General features: G+C 38.4%; 1 protein-coding gene across 4 annotated transcripts in view; it reads left to right on the top strand.

Annotated features, from left to right (window-relative positions):
• The window catches only part of DGKD (diacylglycerol kinase delta), an 83620-nt gene that overhangs the window by 33058 nt on the left and 24573 nt on the right, over positions 1-25989 (top strand). The window contains exons 2-7 of one of the 4 annotated variants that reach the window (XM_058189199.1): positions 14167-14237; positions 22921-23025; positions 23264-23396; positions 23814-23920; positions 25046-25171; positions 25744-25846. In XM_058189199.1, coding sequence (XP_058045182.1) covers positions 22972-23025; positions 23264-23396; positions 23814-23920; positions 25046-25171; positions 25744-25846 — 523 coding nt within the window. In that variant the 5' untranslated portion in view covers positions 14167-14237; positions 22921-22971. Of the gene's footprint in view, positions 1-6143; positions 6454-6774; positions 6795-14166; positions 14238-22920; positions 23026-23263; positions 23397-23813; positions 23921-25045; positions 25172-25743; positions 25847-25989 lie in introns of those variants that run through there. The other 3 variants (XM_058189200.1, XM_058189201.1, XM_058189198.1) reach the window with 3 other exon arrangements.

The raw sequence follows: 25989 nt of genomic DNA, 5'->3' as shown, positions 1-25989 counted from the left end.
GCCCCATGTAGAGAGCATTGCAGTACTCCAGGTGAGAAGTGACGAGGGCGTGAGTGACCGTGCATAAGGCATCCCAGTCTAGAAAGGGGCGCAACTGGCGCACCAGGCGAACCTGGTAAAAAGCTCTCCTGGAGACGGTCGCCAAATGATCTTCAAAGGACAACCGTTCATCCAGGAGAACAGCCAGATTGCACACCCTCTCCATTGGGGCCAATAATTCGCCTCCAACAGTCAGCCGCGGTTGCAGCTGGCTGTACCGGGATGCCGGCATCCACAGCCACTCAGTCTTGGAGGGGTTGAGCTTGAGCCTGTTTCTCCCCATCCAGACCCGCACGGCTTCCAAACACCGAGACAGCATTTCGACAGCTTCATTGGGGTGGTCAGGGGTGGAAATGTACAGCTGGGTGTCATCCGCGTACAGTTGATAACTCACCCCAAAACCACTGATGAACTCACCCAACGGCTTCATATAGATGTTGAACAGGAGAGGCGAGAGAACCGACCCCTGTGGCACCCCACAAAGGAGGTGCCTCGAAGTCGATCTCTGCCTCCCTGCCAACACCGTCTGCGATCGGTCGGAGAGATAGGACGAGAACCACCAAAACACGGTGCCTCCCACTCCTAAACTCCCCAACCGTCGCAGCAGGATACCATGGTCGATGGTATCAAAAGCCGCTGAGAGATCTAGGAGAACCAGGGCAGAGGAATAACCCCTATCCCGGGCCCTCCAGAGGTCATCCACCAACGCGACCAAAGCTGTCTCCGTGCTGTACCCGGGTTGGAAACCGGACTGGAACGGGTCTAGATAGACAAATTCATCCAGGTAGTGGGGTAACTGATGTGCCACCACACTCTCAACAACCTTCGCCACAAAGCGAAGGTTGGAAACTGGACGATAGTTACCTAAAACAGCTGGGTCCAGGGAGGGCTTCTTGAGGAGGGGCCTCACCACCGCCTCTTTCAAGGCGGTGGGAACAACACCCTCCCCCAAGGAAGCATTGACAATTCCCTGGAGCCAGCCTCGTGTCACCTCCCGGGTGGCCAGCACCAACCAGGAGGGACACGGGTCCAATAAACATGTGGCATTCAGTCGTCCCAGCAACCTGTCCATGTCCTCGGGAGCCACAGGATCAAACTCCTCCCAGGTGGTCTCAACAAGACTAGCCTCCGGCATCAATTTCCTGGAGCTACGAGCTATTTTCTTAGCACTCCAGGCATTCTCGACCCTCGTCACCGGTCAACACATTTTGATTCTAACGGACAACAGCACGGCGAAGGCCCACGTGAAACGTATGGGCGAAACGCATTCTCTTTCTCTTCTTCAGGAGACTTTTGTCTCGGTCTTTGGGCGGAGGCTCACCTCAGTTCGCTGAAGGCCGATCACATTTTGGGAGTGACCAACATCATGGCCGACTCTCTTAAGTCGGAATACCATCGATCAATCGGAATGGGCTTTATCCCCATCGTTGTTCAACGACCTGTCATCCCGATTTGGTCGTCCTCAAGTAGACCTATTCTCTTAGGCCTCCAACCATCAGCTTCCAAGATACTTCACACGATTTCTGTCCCAGGGAGCGGAGGCGGTGGACGCTTTACACAGCCGTTCGCCTCAGGGCCTTCTCTACTCCTTCCCTCCCCTTCCCTTGATTCCCAGAGTAATTCGCAAGCTCCTGGAACAGAAATCCGAATTGATCCTAGTCGCCCCCTATTGGCCCAGGAGACGGTGGTTCGCGGATCTCCTAGCACTTTCGGTGCAAGATCCATGGAGGATACCAGATGACAAAGTGCTCCTTCATCAGGGACCCATTCAACATCCGGACCCTCAGTGGTTATGCCTAACCGTCTGGAGGTTGAGCGGCTCTTCCTAACGGATGCTCAGGTTCCTTCTAAAATCATTCCAACCATTCAGGCGGCCCGTCGCGATTCCACATCTCGCATTTACCAGGCCACCTGGCGGGCATTCGTGTCCTGGTGTGAGGCACAGGCCAGATCGGCTACTTCAGCATCCGTAATCCACGTATTGGAATTTCTCCATGATGGTTTCGAAGCTGGGCTATCACCAAACACCTTGAGACGACAACTGGCAGCCATATCTTCGATACTTACCTGCGGATCGTCTCATTTCCTCTCCAGAGAACCTCTCCTACGGGATTTTCTCCGGGGGGCTACTAACCTGAGACCTCCGGTAGTTCATGGGTTCCCTTCCTGGAGTTTAAACAAGGTTCTCTCCGCTTTGACCCGGAGTCCCTTCGAGCCGTTGAGGGAGGCACCGCTAAGATTCCTATCTTTTAAGGTATCCTTCCTCGTAGCCATCACATCGGCCCGTAGAATATCCGAACTTTCAGCACTTTCTATTCGGAAAGACCTGTGTGTCTTTCACAGGGACAGGGTAGTGCTACGCTTGGACCCCATGTTCCTCACCAAAGTCAATAGCGCTTTTCATCGGTCTCAAGAGATCATCCTACCTAACTTCTGCCCGAACCCTCAACGTCCACAGGAATTCATTTGGCACACACTTGACGTTCGCCGTGCATTAAGAATTTACATAAGTCGTACAGAATCAATTCGAAAGACTGAGTCCCTCTTCGTGTCTTTCCAGCCATCGTTCATGGGAACGAGGGTGACCAAACCTGTCTTGTCCAGATGGATCAGGGCTACGATAGTCAAGGCCTATGAGGGCCAGGCTATTCAGGTCCCTCGTCATATCTCTGCTCACTCCACTAGGAGCGCCGCGACCTCGGTGGCTTGGGCTACCCAAGCCTCTCTCGAAGAGATTTGTCGAGCGGCAGCCTGGTCCAATCCAACGACCTTCATCCGTCATTATCGACTGGATTCATATGCAGCGGCAGAAGCGGCCTTTGGTCGGAGAGTGCTGCAGGCGATACACGAGGATTCAGCATAATTTCGTCGGCCTTCTCCCACCCGTAAGGACATCTAGCTTGGGTATGTCCCAAACCTGACTGCCGTTTCCCCTGACATTGAGAATGGGCGTTGGCTTACCTGATACGCCCCTTCTAGGAGAGGGGGAAACGGCGGTCAGTCCCTCCCTTCTATAACCGGCCAACTGGGGAAAAGGGTCCGTCGGGGTGGGAGAGCACTAATTCTTTCTCATTTCAGCATGACACTTCAGTCTACAATCAAGTCCTCGCCGAAAAGCTGGAGAAGGCTAGAGGAGGTGGGGCTTATTAACATTTCTGCAGACTCGGTCCTACGGCAAGCCAGAGGATTTTCCCCAAACCTGACCGCCGTTTCCCCGTCTCCTAGAAGGGGCGTATCAGGTAAGCCAACGCCCAATCTATAGATAAGTGAGCCTTGAATTTACAACCAAAATACTATTAAGAATGTATAACTCACGGATAAGCCATCTCACTTTTTCATGGTATTTTGGTTAAAAAAATCAAGGGTCATCTTATCTCTAGATAGATTTATAGCAAGTATATGCAGGATATACAAGTACTTTTTAAAAAGTGTTATTGTATATACTCAGGGCTATGCCCATCCATAGATAAGCCAAACCCAGTTATCCATGTATCCATATTTCTACTGAACCATGGTGGCACAGTGGCTAATTCTGCTGACTGCCAGCAGTTTGATTTTCACCGGCTCAAGGTTGATTTAGCCTTAATCCTTTCGAAGTCAGTAAAATGAGGACCCAAATTGTTGGGGGCAGTATGCTGACTCTAAATCACTTAAGAGGGCTGTAAAGCACTATGAAGTGGTATATAAGCAAGTACTATCACTATTGCTAATACAGTCTGGCAGGGGTCCCCAACCCCTGATCCGTGGACTGGCACCAATCTGTGGCATGCCAGCAACTGGGCCACACAAACAAGAGAAGCCATTTGTGGCATGCAGGCAAAACCATGCTTCCTCCAGTCTACGGAAAAATATTTCTCCACAGAAAGGTCCCTGATGCCCAAAAAGTTGGGGGCCACTGCAGTTTGATATTATCCATATTATACCAGTGGTGGGTTGCTACCGGTGTGCCCTGATCAGGTGAAACAGTAGCGGCGGCGACGGGAAGCTCTGCCCACCTGCCCATACGTCTCTGCACATGCGCAGAAGTGTCACGCGAGCACACACCCGCGAGCAAACCGGTAGTGGCCGAAATTGAAACCCACTACTATATTATATCCAGGGAATAATCAATTAGAAAAACCAAATAACCTACTAAAATAAGCTAAAATGCAAAATAAAATGAGATAGTTACAAGTCATCAACTATTATATGCATAATCTCAAAGATCTGCAATCAATTATCAATATTTAAAAATAAATACAATTTTAAAAGGAATATCTACATACTATGTGACTGGCTAAATAACAAATTTTCCCAGTTGTGGTCAACTCCCTCCATTTCTAAAGATAATAAAATTGATTCTTGCCTGAAGAGTATTAGAGAATTGATTTCACCGTCTAAAGGCTCTGCTTTTTCTTCCTTAAGATTTAGTTTAGTCAAAATACCATGAAAAATGTGAGATGGCTTCCTTAGGAAGAAAAGACACAGACAAAAAAAGCATCTGGAGCATATAAGATAATTCTCCTTAAATTGACCAAAATCCATACATATTGAAACTGAGCCATATTGTGTTACTATTGGAATATAAACTTCTAGACATATTGGTGGTAGAAAAGTAAATAATCCCATAATAATCTAATTGGTAAGGATAACTTTTGCTCAAGTTTTCTTTTTAATTTAGTTTAGAACTAGATTATCTGCAGAACCATTTCTCCATGAAGGATCTGCCTATCCCATCAAAGTAGATAGGTCCCTTCCCTTAAACATTGCCATCTTGCTCTCAGAAGCAAGCCTTCTCCATTGCCTTGTGAAACACCTCCTCTCCCAGATCCAGCAGGTCTCCAACCTTTAACCTTCAGGAAAGGACTTAAGATCTAGCTATCTTCCAAAAGTTTGGGATATGGTGAGGTCAGATTGGGAGGAGAATGTTGTAGATTGAATCAAGGAAGTGTGACTGTGGTTCCAGGTTTTTCTGTTGTTTTTTCCTGCTTGTTTTGTTCTTACTGTTATTTATTCTTGGCTGTAAACCAACCAGAATATGGTTTAAGATGGGCATGTATCTAATTTATTAACCAAATATGTTGGCTTTCTCTGTCACATTGCTTTCCATCTAGAACAGCATCCCCTTCAGACAGTTGTATGGCACTTATCTAATCTTCATAGAGATAGTCCTTAAAATATGACTTTTCCTTTTCCTAGGGTCAGTAGTAGGCCTCCTATGGAAATACATATGTAAGATTTTATATTATGTGGCTATGTCTTGACACCACTATTATTCCTTTTTCATTGTGTTGTTTTAATACTGTACTCTTTTTATTGTTGTACATTGCCAGGAAACACTATGGAGTTGGGCAAAATTTAATTAATAAATACAACTTTTGATTTGCAAGCAACTGTATGTTTCTTTGATAATAGAAAGTTTTCTCTGCCTGAAAACTGATATTTTGTTGAGAGAAAATAAGAGGATATAAGGAAGATACAAAAATATATACTTTCTATGTGTTTTATGGAATTTTATAAGAAATTCTCCTCTGAGTTGCCAATGTATTAGATATATATATCTGCATCTGCATCTAATGAACCTATTATTCATTAAAGCATCCTGACTTTTTTCAGGCCTCCACCTGAACTGAATAAAAAAATTAACTTGAATTAACTTTATGAATAAGTGTTTTATTAAAGAAGCCACTTTCTATAGTTAATATTACACTTAAAACATAAACAGATATAATATATCTACTTTGCATAAACTGGGTAGTAATAACTGTTTTTGCTCCCATTAAATCATCATTTAAAAATAAAACTGAGGAAATGTGTTGTTAGCCTCTTGTCCACCAAGAATGTCATTTCATCTGTTCTGAATTACTTTCATTGAAATATCAAGACCAAGTCTATATTTGCTATCTCTGAGGTTAGGGAAAATGCAGGGGAAATGTTCCCAGCCACAGATGAAGGCCTATACTATATAAGCAGGCAGAATCTCTTGTGCCAATAGACAAGAGTTGTCCACTATGTTTGTTACCTTAGGACTGCCCTCTACAACTGCTGGTTGGGGTGGAGTTCATCTCTGGAAGTCTTCATGCACTCTCTTCTAGGAAGCACCTCTTGACTCTACCACAGACAGGAAACAACATGTTTTCACAGCAGTGCCTGTTTCTACCAGCAGATTTCTGCCACTGCTTTTCCTTCAGTATACAGCTAATCAGTTTGAATCAGAATTCCCAGAATTTGGTTGAGGGGAGAAATATTCCTGTTAGGTATTGTTCCAAATTTTTAATATCTTACTTGCTTTAAAAGAAAGAAGAGACAAACTCAGGGACATAGAGTAGAAAAATATTGATGGTGATATTGACTTTATTTAAGAAAAGAGAAGTGGAACTACTAAAAACCTCATGCTCTTAATTATTAGAATCCATCAGGAAGAGATATTTTAGAGTAAGTCGATCAGTTTTTTTCTGTTGCTTTGTTGTGATAACATTGATGGATTTCACCGTGTTACTCTATTCTGTATTGTGGCGTAAATGAATGCATTTTAGGACTTAAAGTACATGAGAGAGAATATTGCTTCCAAAGATACAATTAGACAAATATTAATGTCATATTTTCCAGCACAGAAATGAAGATCAGATCAGAAGTTTGCACTCTTATTATAAAGTAACACCTAATTTCCTCATTTAAATGAGTTAAAATATTTATTTCTGTAGATTTTGTTATCTTTAAAATTGTTTATCAAATACTGACCTGGAATTAGAGTTCAACTTACTGCAGAACAAACAGTAAGTAATTTTTTTTGGCATTTATGCAGTTATTAGCTATAACATTTAAAACATTTAAAATTATTTCTGCTGTAGTATTCTCTATTTCTTCTTGCCTTTTTCTCAGTATGTTTAATCTACTAAATAATACATCTGGCACATTCTTACATTAGTGGTAGAGGATGGCTATGTTTCCTTGAGAGTAATAGAATAGAATAGAATAGAATTTTATTGGCCAAGTGTGATTGGACACACAAGGAATTTGTCTTGGTGCATATGCTCTCAGTGTACATAAAAGAAAAGATACGTTCATCAAGGTACAACATTTACAACACAATTGATGATCAATATATCAATATAAATCATAAGGATTGCCAGCAACAAGTTATAGTCATACAGTCATAAGTGGAAAGAGATTGGTGATGGGAACTATGAAACGATCAATAGTAGTGCAGATTCAGTAAATAGTCTGACAGTGTTGAGGGAATTATTTGTTTAGCAGAGTGTTTTACTTTTTAATATTGAATTTATTCTTTGAAACAAGAAAAAAATACAAGATGCTGGAGGTTTTCGAAATGTGAGTCATATCACACTTTATTATATTTTTTATTTTATGAATAATATAAAGCAGTAAAGTCTAAATCATCTACATTTAATCCTGTAAATGTAAAACAAGAAACCCAGATTCTAGAAACTGTATAAAACTGAGCAAGCACAGCCTTATTTTTAATATAGCTTTTTTATTTGGTTTATTGTTTCTTTCTAATAAGAAAGTTTTAATTTTATAAACATCATGGTTCCATTTTATATGATATATAGGTTTTAATATATTTATTATAGAGTCCTTGGTGCTCTTCAAACTTGGTTGGTGTTCAGAGATCGCTAAGGACTCTACAGTTCAACGCTGAGCTATACATATTGTGTATGTATGTATATGTGTGTGTGTGTGTGTGTATTTACAACAGATTTTGTGTGTCCCTATGTTATGTGCTTCTCTGTTCCTCTTCCAGAGAGGTATTATAGTACTACCAAATAGACTAGCCAGTTACTGAAAATTATTGTTGTTGTTATAGTTACATTTTTATTCTGCATTTTTTGTATATGTAACTCAAGACAATGAATTTAATTAATACTTATGCCTCCTATTTTCCTTACACTATCATATTAAACAATAGGAGTTATTCCCTGGTAAATGCCAGTAAGATTGCTTCTCGATTGAAAAATAGTATTAATAGTAAAGTATTCTCAAACCATAGTTTGTAGTAAAAAAAATTGGATGTTTGTGTTCAGTAAAGTGCTTCAAGACACAATCACATTTTGAAGCACAAAGGTATGAGGACCATTTATATAAGAAAAGACAAATTATCTGTGAATGAGACAGGCTGTTCTATAGTTGATATGATCAGGTCTGCACATCAATAGAATGAACAATAGCTTTTGTTGTTAGGGACCAAATCTTAACTCCTAGTATTCATGGAATTAGGACACTTATACTGATATGTAAATATCAGTTAACGGGAGTCAATAAAATATGATACCTTTTCTGTGATGCTGTCTAAACAGCACCTTTGGTATTGGTATGATATGTCACCTTTGGTTTTCATTAGAAAATAAATCTTTTTGTTTTCAACAAACCTTTAATTTAATTCTTTATGATACTGTTTTCAGATGGTTGAATTGTTACTATTTGTTTTTTGCATTTAGTATTTTAATTTTAAAAAATTACATTAAAATATGCTTTTTTTAAAAAAAGTGAATGGAAATCTGGACCCGCTGTTTATGGATTTATTGATAATAACCTGTGGCGATTTCAGTTTCTTGGGATGTAATTGATCTTTAGAGAGATTCTGCTTTTGCACATTTATTTTTTAATCATTTAAACAGTTATAATCCTTTTTGATTTTGGACTAATGCGTTGTCCAATTTTGCTTTTTTACTTGTTATCTATAATACTTGTCTTCAACAAGTACTCAGTTGAATAATGATGAGATAGGAAATATATTGACACTTAAATCAGAATTTAGAGATTAACATTCCTTGGGGAAGCAGGCTTTTTTCCATATGTTAAACAGTAGCACTGAACTCCTTTCTGTTCTTTTGTTCTCGGCATATCTTTGTAATTTGTTTGCAAAGCTGCAAATAGAGCAAGAGCCAGTTTTTATATTATATTACATTTCCTATTTGGGTCACTTGGCTTATCTCTCTGTATTCCTTTTATCCTAGAGTATACTATATTTCTTTCAAGGATGTCAGAATGGCATTTTAATATCTAAAATCAGTGATATAGATATCCTAGATTGACATTTTTGATGGCAATTTATATAACAAACAATTCAGAATCGACTTCAATAAATGAGTAGATTGTGCTTTCTAATCTTTAATCTATAATGATAATGCACATACGGTCCTCAAAGTCCTTATTACCATTGCCTTTTTTTTTAGTTACAATGGTAGAATATATTTCAGTTTTAGAAAATTGGTATATTCTTACTTAAATCTCATGAGAGGTTGTTTGGATAGTCAATCTAATATCCTCCAGCTATTTTACATTTAACTCCATCAACCAGAATGGACAATGGCAAAAAATTGCTGAAATTGAAGATCAAAATATCTGAAGGGCATGAGACTTCTATCCTGAAGACTGTGTTGACTTATATTACAAATGAATTTGGTGTATATTTGTAATTTTTAGGAATATTATTCTAACCCAGGGAGGTCAAACTCAAGGCCCGGGGGCTGGATCCAGCCTGCGGGGTGCTTAGATCTGGCCCACGGGGCCACCCTGAAAATAGTGAAGGACTGGCCTGCAGTGCTTCTGCCAGCAAAAACAGAGCTCAGGAAGCTGTCTGCAGACCTCGCGAGTTCCATTTTCACTGGCAGAGAGTTGCAGGTAACGGTTGCAGCCGAAAACAGAGCTTGGGAGCCCATTTTTGCTGGCAGAGTGCTCAGGCCACAGGTGCCCCTGACATGAGTGGTGTTGAGCTGGCCACACCCACCCTGGCCACGCCCACCCTTGCCCCACCCTGATGCGGCCCTCAATGAAATCGAGTTTGACACCCCGGTTCTAACCCATTAAGATATAGGAACCCTTCAGGAAGAAGTGCTGGTTGCTCATGTAACTAATTTGAAAGGAATATGCCAGATCTAAATCCATAAGAAAATGAAATTTATTTGGCTGTATTTCTGAAATTTAAGTTTCAAAATGAGGATATGCTTAGGGACTTTTAATTTTAGTTTTCTGAGATTTGGGTTAGAAAGAAACTGTTTCTTTTGCACTTTTCTAATTACTGTATGAATCTTTTATTAGATTTGTTTCAACTGTGGTTTGTTTAAAATTGTCTTGGAGCTAGAGAAAGGAATTTGACCCTGAGCTGGGAGAGGACTCTTTTCCCAGAGAATGCAGTCTCATGTCAGCAATTTTACTGCAAAATAAGAAAAGATAAGGCAGAGAGAGCAATATGGAATATAAACTTATCTATGGGTGAGGCTGAATGATAAATATTAACAAGGAAGCAATCAGAAAATTGTTTCACTTGTTACTCCAAGTCTCACATTTTATTTGAACGAGTTAAGGTGAGGTACAGAGAGTTTTTCAAAGAGCTAAAGGTAATGTTTTAGAACCCTCATTACTTCCTGTTCAAACAGTTCTTTGTCTTGCTTTTTTTTTTTTTCAGGTCAAGCCAGTTTTGCAAGTTTACTTAAATTTTAAGTAATCTTTTTTTTTGGAGGGGGGAATGAAATACTATGTAAAATGAAATCTGCATTGCTGCACTAGATATGCTTAATGTTACTGTAGATATAGATACCCGATAGCAGTTGTAACATTATGATGAGCAATATCAATCAGATCCCATTGGGTAAAGAAAGTGTTTTTGCTTATTCATGGTAATAGAGGCAAAACCTTAAATAATAGTTTAATTCTTTTCTAGTAAAATTAGGGCAGTCCAGAATCTATTTGCCAATTTGTATAGTCCCGTCCCCCCGTATATTGATTTGCACTGAACTTCAGTTAAGAGGGAAAGCTTTGTTCTTTAGTGGAAATTGGCAAACTGACAGTCTAAGCTTTACCATAAAAATCTAGTATGTCTAAGTGATCAGATCAGATCTCTGGGAAAAGAAGTCGAGGGGCAAGGATAAAATAAAATAGGTATGTGTTTGTGATGAACAGAGGAGGTTGTCAAAAAGAGGGAAAAACAAATGGTTTTACATATTTTTGCCTTATATTATCCAATAGATTATCTTCAGTTGAAGTTCTCAATATAAAGGAGTCACCAATTCTAACTTTACAGAAATAACTACCAGTATAAACTATAATTGAGATGATGAACTGTGAAATAGGAGAGTTTGAAGCAAGGGTCTAGAAAAAAAATAATTAAATACCATAGTAAGTTGAAGTTTCTTGCAAAAGATATTAAATGACTGATAAAAGATACAGCTTGTAAAAATATTAAATTCTGTACTTAAGGCTTATTTCACATATACTCTCAAAGTTTCCCATATTTTGGAGATTTTTATAGCAGTTTTTTTCATTTTGATGAAAGTGTTGTAGGAAAATGATTTATAATTGCCTATTCATTTTTTATCTGGATTATAGTGTTCTATTTATTGTTAATTTTATATAAAATTGTACACATTTGGGAATTACTTTCTTCTATTTTAATCTCTGCGTAGAAATACATTGTACATCACTGATTATTGGCATATTTTAGAAAATTATATCATAATAAAAACTAATCTGGTTACAAGTCAGCAACTGTTCCAGCTTCTGCATTATACTAGCGAATGTATTTGACAATTGTAATAAAAGTATACATTTTACATTATTTAGATACAGCAAGCTTAAGATTAGTCATCTGTATCTGTGAATACCACTGTATCCCATCATCTCTGCACTTACCTGCTGAATCCTGTACTCCTATTTAATTTTTTATATGCCCTGAAGCTCAGTTGTGACACTGTACCTTCAAAGGTTCCTTCCATTCTGTAGTGTTCCCTGAGCCTCAAATTAATCAAGCATATTCTCTGAAAAAGAAAGAAGCAGATTGGAAATTAATTTTTTTACATGCCCAGTCAGCCAGTTCAATTTTTCTTTTTAAAAAGAGAAAAGGAAGAGAAAAATAACTCTGTGGGCTTTTGCCTGTATATATGAGCAATTGTAGGAAGTTCAGTAGTTTTTAGTTCTGAAATGTTTATTTTGAGACTTGTTTTTTTGTGCTTTGCACAAATTCTTCAAAATGTATCCATTTTTCCATGGGAGGGCCAGATTAGTTTTACCTCAGTTTATTTGAATAGTTCATGCTTATATGTATGTATCTTTTGGGATTTTTCTCTAAATCACATCTTTTACTCTATGAATTGATTTTAATTCCATTCTTTATGTGCTTTTGGACTCAAATCTGTGATTTATCTCTTGGGTTCTTTTCCTTGTGGTGAGTTTCTTAGATAGTGACACATCTCTGTTTTCCTTCTGTGAGATGGATATATCTTTAATGCTATATTTAGTTAAATTGTTAGCTTTATGTTAGAGGCTTCCATCTACCCTTTGGTTTCTACTTTGATGTGTTTATCCCATCAAAGCTTTTATTTTATAATTGTGCTAGTGAGCGTTTCTTGATTTTCCTTATGTCGTCACTAATTTAAAAAAAAATTAAATGGGACCTGAATAATACTTGAGGTAACCAAAGTGTGTAGGTCTAACTTTAACATGAATAATGTGGCTATTAAACCCAAATGTTATTAGTCAATTTTATTTGCAGAATTGCATTTTAATTTACATTCTACTTATAGCTTGTTGTTTTTAAAGTTCTGAAATTCTTGGGAACTCCTGACTGACAAATAAGACACAAAGTTGTGTTCAAGCAGGATGTGAGTAAAGAGGAAACAGCTATAGTTATCAGTCTCTGTCACACACCAGTATTGGCTGTTTTCAGAAGCCAGCTGCATCAGGATAGCTATATTTAGCAGATTCATTTTGACTACCTCAAAGTTTGTATGAGGTATGTTTCTACATATTTTAAGCCAATCTAACCTAGCCAATATAGTATTAATTTGCTTTTCTGTCTCTTGGTCATTGTGTCATTTGTCTCGATAAAGGGACATTTTATTACATGTTTTACCAAAGCCCTTGTTTCTTTTTTGAAAATGTTCAGAGCAGTTGACAAATGTTGGGAAAGCTCTACTGACACAGTGGATTGAAATTTCTTTTGACAGAATCAAAATGAGACAATAAAACTTAAATTTCTTTCTCGTTGGAAATGAATTTTTAAAACAAGGTTGTTTTAACAATAATAAAAACAAAATGGGGAACATAGAGATTAATTTAGCATTTTGAAATAAGGAAAGATATTTCGCATTTTGCTATTATTCCTTATTTTGCTTTTATTCCTTTTTCTCAGTTTTTTTTCTTAAAAGGTTTGTGTTTATTTTAATAAGATAAGCAATGATATGAAAATTTTGATTATTGGATATATTTATTTAGATTACTCTGAGGTAGAATCACAGTATACATAAAATTCGTGTCAGATTGTGACTTTCAATCTAAAACAGCCTTCATGTTTTGGCTTAATATGCATATTCAATAAGCTAATTCAGCATGGAAGCAATATGATAACTGTTATATAGGTTTTGTATTCTTAAATTTTATTCTCTGTGCTTCATACTTGTTTTTCCACATGCATTAGTAAATATGTTGTGTGTACGATAGTGAAAGACAAATAAGACAATGAATTTGAATCTGATATGTTTCAGTCATGAATCTGATATGTTTATATATATATATATATACATATACATATATATACATATATACATATACATACATATACATACATATATATATATACATATATTGATAGATGACAATTTTTTTTGTACATTATAAGTACATAAAGGTTGATCTAGTTATTTAATCATATTCAAATCAGATTGTTAATAATCAAATTTAAAAATAACATACAAAATCTGTCACTAGAAAAATTTAAAATTATTGAAGCAATTTCAGATTCATTCAAATTTTAAAAATTGACTAAACCCATATAAACTGTTGAACACAATTATAAGGTAGTCTTTTTCTTTAATTTTAGGAGAATCTTCCAAATGTTTTCCTTTTTATCATAATAAAATAGTTTGAGAAAACATTTGGTCTATATTCCTATACAGTAATTTTAAAAAATATTTTCACTTGGTCTGTCTTAGTACAGCCTTTTGTAATTTGGTGCCACTCAGATGACTTGGACTACAATCTTCATCATTCCTAGCCAACAAAATAGTTGGCTCTTATTATAGAACATATTGGAATTCAGCTATCTGTATATATAGACTGTTGTTTCTATGTATGCATTCTAATTTTGGGATTGCTTAATTAGATCAACCTTTTTGTGTATTTATTTTGCAGGATATTTTTGTCTGTATGTATCCTGTATCTGTATGATGTCTGCTGTAAAGGGGGACTAATAACGATAAAGGGTACGTGTTTATTTTTATGTCCTGTCATGTGTTGCTGTTGGTCTGCAACACTTATTTGTTGTCCTAGGTTCCCTGTTAATGTTGTCCTGGGTTCCCGCAGGAACGGGTCTCAGCCCTCGCTGAGACAATTTAGTGGGTCCTCGCAAGGACGAAAGAAGCCAAATAAAAGACACCACACCAGGAGTTCTTCCAGATGAGAGAGCACGAAGAAAAGGGTTGTAGAAAGAGTTCCCCCTTAGATCGCAACAGTCTCTTTTATTATGCAGTTTTAGCAGGGAGGGGTAACTACAGCAAGGAGGGAATTAGCATATAGAAACTTAACATCACCAATCAGCAAGCGTTTAGAGTATACGTATTAGCAAAATACCACGTGTTTTTCAGGAAATCATGCATTTTACCTGAATAGAAACCCAACTCAGGAATGTAAAACTAACTCAGGGAAAGGTAGGGGCCCAAATCAGGGAGAGCAAAACTATGCATCTAACTCAGGGAAGGTTCAGCGGAATAGAAACCTAATTCAGGGAAATCAGAACTATGGGTACTATTAATCATGTCTGTCATGTAGCACTGAAAAAAGTCAAGTCAAGTTCTCCCGGCTGTGAGGCCTAAGAAAACCTGAACCAATGATATATCCATATGTCCTCTGTTTTTATTTTTTAAGATGGGTAAATGATATATCCATATGTCCTCTGTTTTATTTTTAAGATGGGTAATATTCTTCTAAAGCTATGACATCCCAGTGGATCCCCTCCGGGAGACCCCGAGGAGTCAGTACGCTTTTTCAAAGGAATGGTTCCCGATTCAGAGTCTTCATCAGCCTCAGAGGCTAATTCTAAAAGAGGTTGTTTATATTCATTTTCAACAGTGTTCCTTAGCAAGAGGACATCATCTCCAATACTGTTTAGTCGTTGTTTCAAGAATGCTAGAACTCTCCCCATGACACATGGGCCAATTGTACAGGCAAGGAGCAACAAAATCAGAGGACCAGCTAGGGCAGAGAGGAGGGTGGTCAACCAGGGAGAGAGATTAAACATTCCCTGATACCACGTGTGGGATTGAGAACGCTCTTTTTCTCTATCTTTCAATCTGCAGTTGATAGAGTAGTGTATATTATAGTCCACCCTCCAGTGTCAAGTCCTAGCCTTTCTTTGGACAAGTATATTGTGCAGGAAGTATAGGCATCCGAGGAGGCATTGATACAATAGTGAGAAAAGTTAGAGGGTACATACCCAAGGCAACAACCTTGACCTTCAATTGAGGATACCGTTATAGAAGAGTTAGACCACCTACAACCGGTATCTGAGGTGCTATTGGTAAAAGGTAGGGCGGAACCTATGGCCTCATAAAAAGGGGGTTGAGAAGACAGACACAGCCAACATCTACTATCATTGTTAGGAAAAGTACGGGCTGCCACAAGGGCATCATGCGCAGAGGAGACCAAGGACACCAATGGATTGTTGCTTTTAATCAAGGGCTGTAAAAAGGGCGAATTGACTTGTTTGTTTGGGCCCACTGGTGGGGATGTTTCTAAGGACATGGTAAGACGAATTATGAATATATTTCCTGGATGTCTGTAATCGGAATTATCTCTCGACCTTCCCCCCCATCTTTTCCCTTTAATCCATTCAGTAATCGGAAGACTCCTTCCATGAGATGTAAAAGTAACAGTCATAGGATTGAGGAGTCAGTAGTATAGGGAGCAGTCCACCAAATCTTTCCGGTTGACACACATTGCCAGGACTTGCAATACCAATCTAGGTGGGAGAGATCAGTAAGATGTCCTGGGCAGATATACAGGCCTGGACCAATTGCCCAGACGTCCCGAGGGGAAGGATTACATTTTGTTTTATGTTTAAATCCATGGGCGCCGACCAGCATTTCAGCAAAGTCAAAGTAAAGTGCAGGAAACCAAGGCCACAGAGTTCGATTAGAGATGGAATGAAGGACGCCTCCTTGGAAGTCCAAAATAGTCCAAGTATAATTTGCGGGACGATGCAGGTTCTGCTGTGCTCCGGATAAGTAGCGCTGCAAACGGAGAGCTGCAGGGGTAGAAACGTGGGAAGAGGGCAAGGAGCGAAATATGCCAGAGGAGAAATGGGTAGCAGAGAGAAGGGAAATTTTAGAGACAGAAGAGGCAAGAGAGATCAGTGATAGGATCAGAAGGATCTTCATCTTTCTGTTTTGGATCATTGAGATGACAGGGGCGAACACAGCGAGCTGGAACCCACAGGACTCGATCAGGCAATTGAACTGCAGCGTAGCCTTTTCCCCAGGTAATCAATTGAGCTGGACCTTTCCAAGCTGGATCCGGAAGATGCCTATAATATACCAGAGGACGAGAAGAGGGGAGGGGAGGAGCGGAAAACTGTCTCGAGGCAGCAGTGGAGGCAGGAGATCCAGTTAGATTAAGAAAATTCAATGAATACAAGCAAACATTTAATACATTTTGCAACGCCGGGAGTGTCGGGGGGCTGATGCCTTTTGACCCCAAGTGTCTGTCCAAGGCCTGTTTAAGAGTCAAATTCGCTCTCTCTATAATGGCCTGGCCCTGGCTATTGAAAGGAATGCCGAATTTATGGATTATTGACCAGCGATGGCAAAATTGTGCAAAGGCAGAGCTCGTATAGGCTGGTCCATTGTCATAGAGTTTTTGGACATCCCAACGTTACGAAAGTCCGAATACAATGATTAATAACTTGTTTTGCGGTTTCACCCCTTTGCAAGGTTGCCATGATGAAACCTGAATATGTATACCTTGGCGGCTGCAAGTAGGGCATTGATGTATGATCAGATGCCTCAGCAGCCGTGAAGCCAAATTGTTTCATGAGCGCCTTTTTGTTTTGATGAAAATAGGAGTGACTGTCCCAAGGAGAGACAGGAGAAAGTGTCAAAAGAGAACAAAATAGGGATGTGTACGTTTGTAAATGAGAGACTGTAAAGTTGTGAAAAGAGAAGTGAGATTAGAATCAAGAGAAGGGGACAAGTAAGATTGAAAAATAGTTTTTACTATTTGAGTAACATATAGACTGTCTAAGATGAGGTTGAAAGGTATTATGTGGAAGACAGAGAAAAAGACAATCAATCAATAAAAACCCAACTCCCACCCTTTTTATTCATGTGTGGAAGTTGTTCACTAACAAATCCATGCTATCAAAAACTTCCAAAAACAAACCACATTCTTAGCAAAATAACCTTCTAACTTATCACATCCTATAACTTTCTAACTCATCTCTGAAATAGTTCCTAAAACAGGGCACATATTGTGCTGCTAAAAAAGAAAAAGAAACAATACAAACAGCAAATAAGGGGCACACTGAGTCAGATTCAAAAAAGAAAAACATGGCGGAAGCTTAGGGTGAGTCTGTTTATGTGGAAAACCTGAGTGCATTTTCCAAAAAACAGACTCACGCTTAAAAAAAAATGCATCCATAAATAAGAAGATCTGAAATGCTGTAGGGTTTCCTGCTTGGGCAGGGGGTTGGACTAGAAGACCTCCAAGGGTCCCTTCCAACTCTTATGATGTATGTGAACAGCTACAAAAATACAAAGCTAAATGAAACATTTTTAGTCAACTCAGTGCTTTGAAAACATTTATAAAGGTATAGGTTTAATCAGGTAGTTTAAACCTCAAAAAGTTCCAGAAAAGATAAAAAATTAAAATTAAAAGCAAAATCAAAATTGTATGCATGATTAAAAATTAAAATCAAAAGTGTTTTCAGGGTTGAAAATTAAAATCAAAATTGTTTTCAGGGTGGAAAAGAAAATATATCTGCATAGTTTTTACATAGCTCTTTGCAAAAGCAATGCTTCCAGAGAGCCTAATTGTCCCTCCCTTCTCAGACAAGAAAGAAGAGAGAGAAAAAAATGGAGTGGGGGTGAATGGTTTTCCCCCCGTAGCCCACCCTTTTTCCTGGCACAGCAAGGAACAAAGGAGGGAGTAGTTAAGATAAGCCAGAGGGCAGAGAAAAAAAGTTAAAAGTAACTCACTGGAAAGACACTCTCATGCATATGAAGAGAAAAAAAAATCCAAAAGTAACTCACTTGCTTGCAAAAGGAAAGAAAAATGTTTTATTTCTTTTCCAAAAGTACCTGGCTGCTTGCATACGGAATTTATGCAGACAGATACACACACACACACACACACACACATGCAGAGACAATTTCTCACACATGCACACATTTCTTGCAAATCCAAAAGACAACACAGAAATTTCACACCTTCTCAATGAGTTTTGCACATACACACATTCCATGCAAATCAAGCATCACAATTATCTCTACAATTCTTATGCAGGTCTGAAAATGATCACATACATACATACACAAGCACACACATCATCAAACAACATTTACAGACCTGGGGAACTTTTCTGAGAAAACTCAGCAGTTTAAATCATGACTGTGATTGTGGATCCTTTTAAGTCATTTTTGATCTAAGTGACGTCTGCAAGTAAAATGAGGCATTCAAAGATCATGTGCCAGATGTACAGAATTTTTACAGGGGCTCTTGGACTTTCATGGAAAAAAGTTCCCAATGTTTCCCATGTAGTCGCTGTGAGCAAATTCTTTTCCAGATTGTTTCCAGATATAGAGAAGCAATTAAACCAAATCAGTTGCTGATCACCCATGGGGGAAAGGGAGGGGTGCTCTGGGGGAAGGGAGGCAGGCAGGGGAAAGGAGGCAGTTTTCAAAGCAGGGATGGAAGAAACAGGTATTTGGTACAATACGCTTTCTAGCTCAATATGCTTTGAAGGTTCAGAGTGGGGGGAAAGGGAGGAGGAGGGAAAGGAATGAGCAGGCAGAGGAACTGAAGGAGAGTGAATGCCGTAGGAAGTAACAGCTTCTTTTAAATTTTTAAGCACCCGGACATTGATGTTCTCGTGTATCGGCTGTCCCCCTCCCGCTGGATTGAGGTTTAAAGGGTAAGCCGATATCGGGGGTTCAGTTCTTAGAGAAAGAGAAGAAAGGGCAACCAAAGCAGAAAGAGTGCCTGCAGCTATGTCTGTATCCTTCGGCGGGGGGGGAGACGCTGCAGAAGGAGAAAGAGCTGTGTCTGCAGGGGGAGCAGAGGCAGCTACAGAGACAGAAGAAGATTCATACGGAGGTGGAGAGACCGTTGGTAGGGATTCATCCGTAGTAGAAGAGAGCGGAGCAGCCGAATCAGTAGAAGGAGAATTAGGATAGAGGGTGCCAAGAGCAGCCGTAATAGCCCGCCAAGTCACTAGAATATCAGGCGGAGCTCGAGGGTGGTCATGGAGGAATTTTCCCAAGCGCGTCCAGGTAGCCTTCTTAAGAGTACCTTCCTCCGGGTAGGCAGGGCACTTTTCATGAACATAGGATAGAAAAGAGGTAAGAGATTTCTTAGAAAGAGGATAGACAGTGGTGCCATTAACTTTTTGCAAACAATTAGCCTTCTTCACCAGAGAGTAAAGCTCATTCCTATGCCATGATGAGACTTTCGAGTTCGAGGAGCCCATTACTTACGTGTGCACATGTCGCGTCCCGGACGGGTAAGCAATGAGGGTGAAGGTGACGCACCGCTAGACAACGATCGCGCCTCTGGACAACACAACAGGTCCGGACGAGCCCCCAGATGTTGCTGTTGGTCTGCAACACTTATTTGTTGTCCTAGGTTCCCTGTTAATGTTGTCCTGGGTTCCCGCAGGAACGGGTCTCAGCCCTCGCTGAGACAATTTAGTGGGTCCTCGCAAGGACGAAAGAAGCCAAATAAAAGACACCACACCAGGAGTTCTTCCAGATGAGAGAGCACGAAGAAAAGGGTTGTAGAAAGAGTTCCCCTTAGATCGCAACAGTCTCTTTTATTATGCAGTTTTAGCAGGGAGGGGTAACTACAGCAAGGAGGGAATTAGCATATAGAAACTTAACATCACCAATCAGCAAGCGTTTAGAGTATACGTATTAGCAAAATACCACGTGTTTTTCAGGAAATCATGCATTTTACCTGAATAGAAACCCAACTCAGGAATGTAAAACTAACTCAGGGAAAGGTAGGGGCCCAAATCAGGGAGAGCAAAACTATGCATCTAACTCAGGGAAGGTTCAGCGGAATAGAAACCTAATTCAGGGAAATCAGAACTATGGGTACTATTAATCATGTCTGTCATGTAGCACTGAAAAAAGTCAAGTCAAGTTCTCCCGGCTGTGAGGCCTAAGAAAACCTGAACCAATGATATATCCATAGTCATGGATTCACAGATTGCATTTGAGATTAATCTCATCTGTAACATTTCCTGTCTATAAGGTAACCTTCCAGGAAAATATATCCTATACACTCCTTTTTTCAGGGCATGCTTGTGTTTGATTTGGCCTTTAGCCTGCTGGATGACTTACTGTCTTGATTTACCTGTTTTGGTATATGTACAATTCCTAATTTTTGGCTGTGGCCTGTGTTGGGATTTAGTAAGCCTGAGATGGTGCTTTAGGGCCATACCTTTTAGAAATCCCTTGGTTCTGCCTCTTAGTGCTCTACAGTTTGCATTAATAATCTTATACTGGGAATAATCTATTTTTTGTCGGATCCAAAAATGGGGAAACTCATGATGATACTTCTAAGAAGATTGCTTTATTATTCCATACCTATATGGAATTGGTAGACAGAATCTTGCCAAAGTGAAGCATTCAAGTATCTACATTAAGCATATACTCTGAAAACTATTAGGAAGTTCACCCTCTTTCTGTCACATAAACTATTTGAACTGAGCTGTCTTTTAGTGTTCTGGACTATATCCCCTCCCTCCTGGGAATGCAGATTACTATGTTCCATCACAATTTTATGTATTCTGCATGATTTTTCATCTCATTTCTTTTGATTAATTGACCTTTTCCTTTAATTGTTTTAAAGCATTCTCATTAATACCTAATAGGAAATAGATATTAATTTAATTCAGATTGAGAAAAGGCACAATCTGCCTTTTGTAACCGTAATTTTACTTCCCATTTAAGTTGGTCATGGTAACTCAAACTATTCAGTCTCAGATTCTGGGATAAATCCTACCTTTAAAAATTGCTAAATATTGTCATAGATTTATCATACTATAAATTACAAAAGTTAGAAATTAGAGATTATAAAATACAGAGAAAATGTTATGCATTCAGGGAACCATCACTGTTTTTTGTCAGGAGTGCTCTGTCAGATTGATATTACAAATTCTTAATGTGCTAATTTCATTATACCTTTATCTTTCTGTAGCAGATATGTATGCCTCACAGAATACTACCTTCTGTCTGTACTTTCATATTTATTATCTATTATTTGGGAGCTCAGGAGCTTTGGATAAAGAAATCCTTTGGTCTTGTAGGGTTGAGCATATAGCTGATTTAATATGTGGGCACTACATTAGATTGTTTGGCAATATGGTTCAGGATTTATTGTAGATCAGATTCCTTGCCCTTTTCCCCTATATAAGCAAGGTTTGTGATTCCCAGTTGTTTGCAAAACCGAAGAGCCACAGAAGAGTAATTGTTCTGTTATATTTAGGATGATTGGTAAGTAAAACAGAAGGCAGAGGATGGATATTAATATGTTTCTTTAAAGTGTGTATATATGTATATTAACTAAAATAGGTTCTTATTTTGGAATTAGCCAGAATATGTTAGGCCCTATTAGATATATAGTCACACAAATGAGAAATTATAGCAATAGCACTTAAACTGATATACCACTTCACATTGACTTTACAGCCCTCTCTAAGCGATTTACAGAGTCAGCATATTGTCCCCAACAATCTTGATCCTCATTTGACTGACCTCGGAAGGATGAAAGGCTGAGTCAACCTTGACTCGGTCAGGATCAAATTGCTAGCAGTCAACAGAATTAGCCTGCAATACTGCATTCTAACCACTGCGTCACCACTGCTTTTTTTATTTGTGTGTGTGTGTAATTATACTGTACTGTAGTTCATTTACCCCTCTGTATATTTATCTATAAAACACATAGCATTATTTATCTGTGTATATATTGAAAATTGCATGGCACATATTTCAAAAGCCGAAGAAGTGGATTTATTTCTCTAACATAGGAATGCAAATATTTTATTGTTCGAAAAGGAGAGATTTATCAGTTGAACCAAGGCAAATTGCTTTGGTGGTAGTAGTGGTTGGGAGAATATCATGCTGCTATGTTACAATGAATGGAGAATATTTGGAGCAGTTCAAAGTTGGGGAAGGAATAGTCTTTGGGTTTTTATAGCTGTTATCGTTTCTGTCCTCAAGACAATCTTTTGAGTTTTAACTCTTCATGTAAACCTTTAAAACAGCTTATCTTGTTTCCTCAGAGATTGTTTTAAATTGTAACTATAGTATGTAAATGTATCTTCATGTCTCAGGGACCATGGAAAGTATTATGTAGATTTGGTGGGGGGGGACTGATAATGGATGTGCGCAGTAGGATATCTCTGTTCATTTGTATCTTTAATCATATACTAATACTTTGATTATATGTTGCACTGACACATTTACCCAGAATCACTCTGGACAGTTTCCCATAAACTATATAAAAAGTGTTATCCTAGAGTATCATAGCATACTTTATCTCTCCAGAATCAGAACCTCTGATAAAGTAGTCTGCTGTTTTGAAAATTGAAACACTAATAAGGTAGGTGTTTGTTGTTTCTCTTCTCTTCTAGTATTTCTGGGATTTGGACACAATGTTCTTATCTTACAGGTTATTACCCCATGTCGAAAACTCATTTTATGTGCTGACAACAGAAAAGAAATGGAAGACTGGATTGCTGCACTAAAAGCTGTACAGAATCGTGAACATTTTGAGGTAATGTTAGATAAATATATAGATGCATTTCTTACATTATCCCCACTGTACTGTTCAGTTTATTTTTCCTTTTTTTCCTCACTTGAATTATGAAATGGCATTCTTACTCCTCAGTTTTTCTGTATTTAATAAACTTTGTATTGACGCAAACTTGATTCATAAAACTAAAATGAGTGTTTTATTTTAAGTTACATTTATTTTTAAATCATCATAGGGTTTGTTTTAATTTAATTTGCAGTCTACACAGTACAGTATGGACCATTTTTCAGGAATGCATAACTGGTATGCTTGCTCGCATGCACGTCCAACATACTGCAATGTGTGTCGAGAGGCATTATCTGGGGTTACATCCCATGGACTCTCCTGTGAAGGTAAATATTTCGGTATAATATTTTCATTGGCACATGAAATTATAGGCTTACAATAACATAAAATTTATTATCCATTAATTAATAATAGTAAAAATAATTTTAATAGAATAAAGTGAAGTATTTTATTTCATATCCTGATATTTGGCAAAGGGGGCTTATAAAACTCATAAAAAATTAAATGGCTGTAGTTATAAATAGTACAGAGTAAAATATGTTAGGTTTTGATTCTATATGTGCTTCCAGTTTATGAATTCTTGATTCTGCCAGTAAGAAAGATACTGGCCCAAAAACAAAAACAAACAAAACAAATCAGACACCAAAAATGAGGAATGCAAAAGATGGGAAATACAATTTCTCACATCTTAATTCATTATGTGCTTTTCCCAATACACACACATTTGTTGTTGTTGTTGTTAGTGTGCAAATTTAAGGCTCATAAGAGATGTGCTGTCCGGGCAACTAATAACTGCAAATGGACAACGCTGGCATCCATTGGGAAGGATATCATTGAAGAGGAAGATGGGGTATGTAAAATAACATTTTTCAAAGGCTGGTTTTTACCAAAGGATATTGAAAGCACACTGAATAGGGATCTTCCCTGCTAAGACACTCTGAATGTTTCAATGAGGGATATTTTTAACTTTCTGGAGTGCAGTAATATTTATTTTTTCTAACATTTCTATGATGCTCCCACTTCAGCCAGTTCAAAAACTATTGTATGCTGTTTATTTAAATATGACAGCTACTCCTGAGGTTAGAAATTTTTGGTGATCTTGAAATAATGGAAATATATCTGATATGATCAATAATCAGAGAAGTGCCAAACAGACATTTGAAGAGTATCTTGCTTGACTCTTTCCAAGTCCTTTGGAATTCAATAAGGCTTGAAGAAGAGGTGATATGTTTTTTCATTCATCTGTGACTAAACAATAAATCATAGTTAATCCCATCAGTAGTGAGATTGAAAAAAGATATTTCGTGTTCTTTGAGCCCCATGGTAGATGTATAAGGTGTGGTATAGAAGTGCTTCTCTAAGTGATGCTGCTGTAAAAAAAGAGCTTCAAGTTAAATCTCTGCTGCTGCTTCCTACCTTCTTTAAACCCTTGTAGAAATACAACCTGCCTTATTTGTGAGACTCCTGATTTAAGGAGAGAGAGAGAGAGAGAGAGAGAGAGGGAGGGAGGGAGGGAGGGAAGGTGGGAGGGAGGGAGAGAGAGAGGGAGGGAGGGAGGGAGGTATATTTCTGTAAGTTGCACTAATATTTGAATATGTTAAGAAGCAGGGGAAGAGTTCCTCGTTTTTTGTTTTCTCTAAATAGCAGCATAAGAGAAATTTCAGGAAAAGAAGAAAGTATAGTTGATTATTTAGTTTTCATGGGAACCCACAAGATGAACTGGTAAGCTGACAATCAGATTTATAAAAATCTGCCCGGATATAAGCACTCTGTCCTACAATCTTGATATAATCCACCAGAGCTATTTTAGGAATTTAAGAAGGCAGATCTGTATTTCAAACTACATGAATATATGCTATTATTGAAAGTGTTATAAAATAAGGGATTTGTGTGTTCAGCATGTGAAGAAATATCTGTTTATATTGTAATGGCTCTTAAACCTGTCTTGTTAAAAAAATAAATTCTGGTTGAACAGATTTCAATGCCACATCAGTGGCTGGAAGGAAACTTACCTGTGAGTGCCAAATGTACAGTGTGTGATAAAACATGTGGCAGTGTCCTACGCTTGCAAGACTGGCGTTGTCTTTGGTGCAAAACCATGGTAGGTAATTATGGTGCATAGTTGAGTGATTCAGCTCTCCTTTGGTATATGTTACAGGTGTATTTTCATAAGTTGAGGAAGCATTTCAAGTTTTTTTTCTTTTTTGCCAAATACCATTCTTCTAAGTAATTATGAGAAAATGCCATTCATAATAAAACATGGAACAATTATGACCAAGAGTATCAAGCTGCAATAATGTTAGCACCAATAATTTTCTTATGTTGAATAAAGGAGATTTAGTAAATGGTTGGTTTATTTACAAGTGCCTTGTTAAAAAAATCCCATTTGAAAAAGTAATAAAATATTCTTGAATCTTTTCAAATTTGGAATTTGAAACTTAACTCTGGCCTTGTCTTAATAGGCTGTCTTGTGTTTTGCAAGACATACCTTAATTATGAAGTACACTAATATAGGACAATGTATCACTGTATCTTCAATGCAAAATTTAAATATAATAAAATTTCTTGATATTTTATGTTTGTATTATTGTGTGGGAAAAATATTAGAAAAGCAAATGAAAAGTCAGAAACCAGGCACTACAAAATTTAATGCATGTGATTTTATTATTACAGGTACATACCTCATGCAGAGACCTATTACCAACAAAATGCCCCCTTGGCCTTTGTAAAGTGTCTGTCATCCCACCCACAGCTCTCAATAGCATTGATTCTGATGGTAAGTCATTACAGTTGTACTGTATCAGTGTTGTCACAGGAGAAGAACAAGAGCAGGAATTAAGTATTCTCTGATGACTGAACATATTTATTGCTTATGGCATACTGAGCTACAGTTAGATGAAAGAACTGGAATAGCTGGTG

The sequence above is a fragment of the Ahaetulla prasina genome, chromosome 6, assembly GCF_028640845.1.
Source record: "Ahaetulla prasina isolate Xishuangbanna chromosome 6, ASM2864084v1, whole genome shotgun sequence".
In the NCBI taxonomy this organism is placed as follows: Eukaryota; Metazoa; Chordata; class Lepidosauria; order Squamata; family Colubridae; genus Ahaetulla; species Ahaetulla prasina.
This window is presented reverse-complemented; position numbering and strand designations above follow the sequence as displayed.